Here is an 8,588-nt window from a genome sequence, read left to right as displayed (position 1 = left end):
CAGTATGTGATCAATTCTATCAGCCTTGGTTTTTCACAAATGGACAACACATCTCGTGGTGAATTCTATTCCACTTTTAAACATGAATTCAGAATTGAACCATAACTTCTCAGATCGTCCCCAACAGAGCGTATTCATTTGACAAAATTAAGATGTTCCAACTTAAAACTACCGATAGAAACTGGGAGGTGGTCTGGAGTCCCACGGAGTCAAAGAATATGTAATCTTTGTAAAGAAGGGGTGGGAGATGAATTTCACATATTCTTCCACTGTAATAATCCAACGGTGAAGTATTTAAGATCTCGTTAAATCCCAGATTATCCGAATATGAGTAAATTTGGTGGGTTATTGACTATCTGTAATGTTCAATTATACAAAAGAGTGTGTGCTTTTTTACGAAAAATTGCTAATATCATCTGAAAGTGAATGTGTTAAAATATCAATGTGAATCTGTTTGTATTCACATATTTTATTATGTTGACTGTTATGTGTATTGTGTCTGTGTATTTGTCTTATTTACATGTATGTACATGTTTGTATTTGTTTTTTTTTTTTTTTTTTTGTTGTCCTCTTGTACACCTACCGTGTCTGAGGCTATCAATAAAATCTTGTCTTGGGGAATCTTGCAAGTTTTTCAAAGATGTTTTTAAAAAAGGACAAGCTGACACCCAAGCATCTTGAGAAATCTTCTGAAAACACATACCAAATTTAAACATAAATACCCTAACAAGGGTGCACTTGGCTTTACTTCCAAAATGTCTGTGAACGATAAGTGTATTCAATGCAATACAACAGTCAGACCTAGCCAAGAAGCCCTTCAATGTGAAAGGTGTAGTGGCTGGCAACACAGAACATGCAACACTGTTATGAACCTCATTTAAAATTTAAATTAGCGATATTAAATGCATGTTTAAATTTGATATTGCCATATTCTTATAATAATTCTCTAGAACTGCTGATATTTACGTATAAATAAATCTTTCTTCTACTCTTATATGTGGGACACTTTGAACGAACACATGTAGGATATGTTCTTTTAACATTTTCAAAGTGCTGTAATTCAGATAGAGACCTACAGGCATGGTAAAATCCCTTTACCATTATCATAAGGAATAGAGACTATTTCTTTCTGAGACAAGTGCATGTGCTGGGATGGTTAAAATTAAATTCTAAAGATTCTGAGATTGAATTTCCCTATTCTAGAGAAAAACAAAGATGCTTAAATTACTCAAAAACGGGCCAGACATACGTAGTAAGCGTCAATAAATAAAAACTACGAATTTTGTTTTTAAAAAAAGTTCAATATACTATCTATCCTGTCCTCGGGTGTCTCTTATGTTGTATACACCATTGTTTCCCAATGATAGCCATCGCGTGAAACCGCATAATTATCACAAAATCGCTTAAGATAGATTGTATCCCTGCATGTTTCAACATTAAAAGTACATATTTCTTGAAATGTAAACGAAACAGGTATCATTTTGGTTATTAGCTTTTAATGGATTAATGATTCCACCATTACAAATTACAACTTCCGTTTTATAATACATTTTTGCTGTCACTTGGCGTCCGTCGTCGTCGTCGTCGTTATCAATTTTTTAAAACCTCCTCTGACACTGCTTGACTAATTGGAACCAAACTTAGGGGTCAGAGAGTAGTTTTCGCATATATCTCGAAAACCGTTAGGTTTAGTCAAATTCTGACATCGGTAAAAGTGTTCAACATGATGAGCTCTATCTGTGGTCAAATTTTCATTTTAATCTATTAAGCCATGTTGGAGTTATTGCCTTTTTTCGACTTTTTTTTTGCTATTTGTAATGTTATTTCTTTCAAAAATCTTCTCCCCTCTTACTTGACCAATTGGAACCAAACTTAATATGAATGTTTTTGGGGTATCTTGCATAGAACTGAAGTGGGGATTTTTGATTCGTTGAAAAACATGGCCGCTGTTACTAAAAATAAAACATAGGGGTCAGACAGTAGTTTTTCGCATATATCTCCAAAACCGTAGTTTAGGCAAATTCTTTTAATGGATGAAATGATCCTTATTATAAGGCATACTTCAGTCTCCTGGGATCAAAGTTGTCAGACGTTTCCTTGTAAGAGTTATTGCCCTTGAAAGAGTTGACAGCCAACATCTTGAAAACTATGGTAGATAAAATAAAACTATAAATTGTTCAAATGGTCCTTATGATACGGCCTACAAATGTTTGCGAGGACCAAATTTGTTAAACGACTCCTTGTTAGAGTTATTGCCCTTGAAAGGCAAAAAAAAAATGTTTTAGCAGTTTTCAGCCAATATCTTGAAAACTATAATAGATAGAATGAAACTTTCAATTGATGAAATGATCCCTCTGATAAGTCCTACTAAAGTTTTCATTGAGTCAAAATTGTTGGACAGCTCATTGTTAGAGTTATTGTCCTTGAAAGACAAAACAAAATAACCAGGTGAGCTATTCAGGCTCCTGGGAACCTCTTGTTTGTACATGTACACATTGTGTGCATTTTTGTAAATTCCCGGTAAAAAAATAAACAAACATGAACTGTATAGGGTATACGTGTACGAGTACAATGCGTATAACATGAAAACTCTTAACATGTCGATAAATGAAGATTTTTCACCCAGACAAAAAGTTGTTGGTTTGTTAGTGTTACGCTTCCGTAATATATTTTTTTTTCGGTTAGTTTAAAAATATGTATTGATCCCTATTATCTATTTTTAAAGTTTGATAATGTCATTTTAAATGGAAATAGCAGTTTATTTCACTTACGAGTGTCTAACACAAGTAATTTTCGCTTTTGATATGATATGACCAACACATTTTCCAAGTGGGTATTGTCTGAAAATGGGGAAAATGCTCCCATATTTAAGACAATATACATACGATCGACCTCTGTGGGTAAGATTTTAATAAATCGTATGTTACGAAACAGTCATAAAATGTGTGGCCAATCTGGAACAGTAATAAGTGGTAACGTTAGGATGCCAGAACCGATGCCATGCACAATGTCCTATGTTTTCCATTACAGGAAATTAAAGCATATGCTGGTATTTAGTTTCATTACCCGAGGAAAGCGAAATTTTTCAAAGTAACGATAAATAATAAATACAACTGAGATTCATTTCAGACAAATAAATAAATAAAAATGTAGACTAGTATAATTAGTTTGTACATTTTTTTAAATTCTTTTTCTTTGCATGACTTACCAAGTACGAACTTACTTTGGTCATTATCTATGAAGTAACAAACAACGATTTCACAGTGAAAAGTCATGAACAATGTGTGTATACATCTAGAAAATCAGATTTACAGAATACAGACAAAATGTATGTAAAATGTTACTATTTCGATAAACTGTTGATCACAAAGCAAAAAATTTAGACATTTCAAACAGATATTAAAAAAAAATAATGTACGTAACACATGTATATTTTTATTTGAAAAATTACTACTCATTAAAGTTCTGGAATGGGAATAAGATCAAAACTGTATGTTCACAACAACACCGATGCTTAAAAATTATACCCTTCACACTGTCAAGCCAAAGATATGGTCATGAACAGATCGGTAACATATGTCAAGTATTACAGGTTGCATGTGAAAGGTCGTGAACAACAATTTTGTTACCCTTTCAACAATTTCAGCATAACTGCAGCTTTTACAGACAAAGCAGGGATTTCTGTCAAAATTATTACCGTTTACAAAAAAATGTGAGTAATGCGTAACCGTTCCGATATTGATCTCCCAGTTGGCTTGACCTTGTGGCGGTGGTGAAAATATGTAGGTGGACACGTTACATCTAAAATTCGAATAGTTGGAAGACAATTTCATTCGTTGTTGATTTCGTTGTACATTTGAATAAAAATATGGTTCATTTAAGTTAAAGGTGTATTTCATATGAAAGATTTCGAAACGGACAAAAACAATGATTCGTTTCTTTTCTATTAGTTATAAACTTTCTTTTAAGACATTCTATCGACCTTTTAAATAGACAACAAAAAAAATAACACATTAAAATGAAATAGCATGGAACACCATCAACCGCTCATCCACCTCCTCAAATAGACCTTTTAGCGTTAACTGTCTGCAGGGAAGTTGACGAGCATGTCAATTGTACACTTCTGAGAGGAACATCAGTCTTCGGTTCTTCTCCAAGCCCAACCTCGAGATCATCGACTCACCACAGCTAACACAGATGGGAATATTCAGTAATAAAAGCTACACAGCTGCATATTTTAGACCGAAAAAGCCCAGCCCTCTACTGAATAAAATGTTTGAGTCGAACCTGACAAATTCTAGTGGGAAATAACATTATGTTATTTCTACAAGAAATACCAGATCTACCTACGATCTGTGTATTATAATTACCCGTTTTTAAGGAAAAGAACAACAGGTTCTTGATCATCGATTATTACTGTCTTTGCAATTCTTTTCAAGTGCGTGCGTTATCAGTTTGTAAGGAATGTCTGGATCTACATATACCCATTCGTCTTTCTTCACAGGTGGACTCGAACTATACCATCTATCATAATGTACGTCTGCCCAGAATGCGAATTGCTGGAAATGTGGATTAGGCGAACGCTTGTAAGAAGAAGGAAATAACTCAATCAATGTTGATCCCGAGCGAAGTAAAAGAGTGTGTCCAAGTCCAGCGCCGTGAACACCAATTAAAACACTGCTTTCATAAATCAGTTTAATCTGTTCTTCGATTGATAAGAGATCTATTTGAACTGCATTTATATTTGCATTTGATATTTTTACCTTTAGATATTCGATTATTTCCTTTTCGTTTGACAGTTTACGTTTTATTCTTCCACCCGGGTTCCGAGGATGAGCAACATAGTCTTTTCTAAGAATGAGAGTAACATTTTGAGTATCTAAGCAGTTGTGGCGAGGATTAGGCGAGGTGCTACTATTTGTACCTTCATACAGAGCAAATTTGAACTCTTCAATGAATGGAATGCTTTGAACATATTGCGGCATTGGACCATCTTTATTCACCCATGCGATTTTTTCATGAAAAGAAAAGAAATTAATTTCTCCTATTCTATAGACTTTCCCGAATAAAACTGTCCATAGATAGTCTAGTTTACCGATGGGGTGGGCATCCATTAAAATAACTTCTGTTGCTTTGGGGTTTTCACCAAGCAAACGTATTGTTAAATATGTATTGTATAATTCTATAAGAGTCCAGTATAGGTTTGCATAGTCTCCTCGCTGAATCAAAACTGTAAACGAGGACACATTTTGATAGACCTTTAGTTGAAATTCTCTCTTAGAAATTCCTTCATACCAGTTTTGAAAATGAGATCGACGAGCAAAATTTATCCTTGGGAGTTCGTCACATGGTACATTAAAGAATCCGTGTTGAACGTTAACTACCTCATCTTTCTCCGTGTGACCAATCACTGACTCGATTGATTCTCCTCCTTTGGCAACGCTGTTTTTCTTTGAAGGATCTATGATGACATTTTTCATAAGAATTATCGAACCTTTGAAATTATACAAGTTGCCATCACAAAATTGGTCTTTCCAATCTTTCCAGTCTGACTTCATAATACTTGTAATCAGATCATCTGTTGTTCTCCGAAAAAGTCTGTTTTCTGGCGCTAAGACAACACGTGGTTTCATTTGTGGAATTATATTACGAATTTCTCTTACGTTGTACTTCGTTGTTTTCGAATCATTTTGTCGTTTAATTTGGAACATATTCTGAAGACTGTTAAACTCCATACTTCGTTGAATAAGTTGTTGGTTGTATAGATGAAATTCGTTAGTCGTCCTCATCATTCCAAAAAGAAATGTTGCGAAAGATACGACGAAAAACACGAAAATGTTTCTCTTCCGACTATACAACCGGCACACCCCAATCATTATATTTCTTCTAAGTAAGCCGTCATCTCCTGCCAAATTTCTAAAATATAGAAAATATAGTTTTAATGGTAACGTCGTCATAAATATATACATTTGCTTTTGATTTATTTTGTGTAAGATTGATCAATATGAAAATCATAAAACATACCATATATGATTATTATATGAACTGAGCAATATACGATTTATTTAAGTGGTAATTTTGGCATCGATTTAATTATTTGCATAAACATGTATCACTCTTCATAAGCATAAGTCCACGACTCATCTGTGTTGGACATCTGATTACTGTTTGTGAAACACCGAAACTTAGTTTTCTAGTTATCTTCAAGTAATAGTAACTAATCGGTATTCTTTCTAAGACTGGCTGGATGGTTAAATCTCATTCAATAGTAAGTTCATGAATATGAATCATTATTAAAAAAAGTCCAAAATCCAGGTTATTTTTTTTTAAATAGGGCATCGGTGGAACATTTATTGATACCTCGACACGTAATTGTGCAAAAAGGGGAATGGCAAAATGTTCAAAGTCGCCTAACTCAAAAACTACATTTTTGATTTAACTGAAAATCGAATTTAATAACAACTGTTTCAAAAATATGCATTAATCCTTTCTCGAGTTATCATCTGGAAACTGTTGGTACGCACAGGCGGACGGACACGCAACCTTTCGGAGTGTATCACATAATATCTCGCCACTTCTAATGGCGGGGTAGAAGAAGTAGTCTTTTGGTCTGTTATTACACATCCTCCCAAATCTGTGTTTTGAGTCCACCTTCGCTCCCTTATCCTCCCAAGTCTGGGTTCTGAGTCCATCTTCGCTTCCTCAAAGGGAGGATGGTCATTACAATTTGATACATCAAAACCCAATGTACATCTTATGTAAGAAAAATAATTTCAATCTACTGAGCACTTTCATAAGTGGCAAAAGATGCACAAGGGTACAAAACTTATAAAAGGCAAAATTTTAAAACAAACTTTAGTTCAATAAGAATGCAATAAGAGTGACCAACTTACTTATACCAGTTGTCATATTTGAGAATATTGTCAAGGATTGACACCTTTGAAGTGTTGGTCATTTGGGGGATAAAATTTGTCTGGACAAAATATGGAATTCAAGTTTTGTTAAGATTAGTAAATGTCTTTTACACTACAACTGACAATTTGTCAAATTGGTGGATATTTTGAATAATTATGGATGAATTTAACGGACAAGAATATAAACTTTTCATATTGGCTCATATATGACGTCATTTAGGGAAGCACCCTTCATTGCTTTGCTTCTGGATAAATACTCTGAGCACAGACAAATACCTTCTCCAGAAAATGTCAATATAACAAGCATTTGTTTGACTGAAACCTACAAAGATTTTATACTTTAAACGTATTTTGTCTCCGAAATAAACCAGAAATTGAAAGTATTTTCTAATCAACTAAGAATAAAATGGAAATACACGTATTTCTACATTTTTTAAAAATTAAAATGAAGTATGGATTGGGTACCCTCCTATAAAAAAAAACACAAAAATAACGCACATAAAACAACAACAACAAAAATAGTGCATTATTGGTTCATTAAGTAATATCCCGACACGCAAAGTTGATACTGGTGATATAATGATATTGCTGAAATAGGCTTGACATGTATTTTATGGTACTTATATTGTACAAAATATAATTAAATTCTTTTTAAGTTATCACCTGCAACCGTCGGAGATGGGCGGATGGACGGACACGCAATTTTCGGAGGGTACCACAAAAAAAACTTGTCAATTCATTGTGGCGGGTTATAAAACACCAGATATTATTAAGAACGGATGCAATTTTGATATAATTTATCATATGAACAACAGCGCTTACCTCTCAAGCAGAAAGAAGACCGAAACATTTATTTAAAATTGTGGTTGTAGTACTCAACATAGGAAACAGGCAAATTTGAAATAAAAGAGTGCTAAATATACCTAAATATGATATTTTTATTGAAATACAAACAGAAAATACCTGATTTTGAATAATAAAGTAATAAAATAATTAGATGGCTGGATATTCGCTACCAAGTTGGCTGGACATTCGCTGCCACATTCAATTAGATTTTAGACGAACTATGCCAATTAGTTAAAAATGCTCACGGTACACATTACATGAGCTATCTTTGAAGACAGTCCTTGTGATTGATAAGTATTGTCTTAACTATTTAAAACCTTGAAAATAGATTGTTCGGGTGTAGAATATATTTTTCTTGTAATAACTAAATTTGAAACAAGGATATTGAGATACTACCCCTGGCCTATTACTTTTATGGACTAATATATAAATAGAAAGCGCCAAATCAATTATAACCAGCTGTTGGTATCATCCAAATATATTTCAAGGATTGAATAGGTCGCCCATTGAAATGTTTAGATAATATATAAGAGGACAAGAAAAGATATTAAAGAAAAAATCCATATACCTTAAACGATCATCTTATTTCTTAGTGTTAACTACAAAAGATTCGAGATACAGTTTAAAAGCAGCCATTGTTTACGATGCACACAAATATTTCTGATCTTTGCAATAAAAGACAAGGGAAAGCTACGGCTTCTTTTAGATGTAAAGGTCTTGGTTTCAGATCTTGATTGGAGTGAAAAAAGGTTTTTTTTTTTCTCGACCCTAAATGTACGTTTATATGCACATAATGATAGGACATCGTTTATTTTATCTACGTTTCGG

The 8,588-nt window shown here is 33.6% G+C and overlaps 1 protein-coding gene across 1 annotated transcript; it reads right to left on the bottom strand.

The window, feature by feature from the left end:
- Positions 1-3,038: 3,038 nt before the first annotated feature.
- On the bottom strand, positions 3,039-7,768 carry LOC148616245 (uncharacterized). Its single transcript, XM_088583106.1, has 2 exons — positions 7,737-7,768; positions 3,039-5,916 (listed from the first exon to the last, which is right to left on the bottom strand). Exon 2 carries the CDS (start codon positions 5,874-5,876, stop codon positions 4,404-4,406), a length of 1,473 nt encoding a protein of 490 aa, XP_088439232.1. The 5' UTR covers positions 5,877-5,916; positions 7,737-7,768; the 3' UTR covers positions 3,039-4,403.
- Positions 7,769-8,588: the final 820 nt, after the last annotated feature.

This window comes from Perna viridis, chromosome 5, assembly GCF_037379345.1.
Source record: "Perna viridis isolate PV_CMFRI_1.1 ecotype Kerala chromosome 5, ASM3737934v1, whole genome shotgun sequence".
In the NCBI taxonomy this organism is placed as follows: domain Eukaryota; kingdom Metazoa; phylum Mollusca; class Bivalvia; order Mytilida; family Mytilidae; genus Perna; species Perna viridis.
Note: the sequence above shows the minus strand (reverse complement) of the source record. Positions and strands in the feature narration are given on the sequence as shown.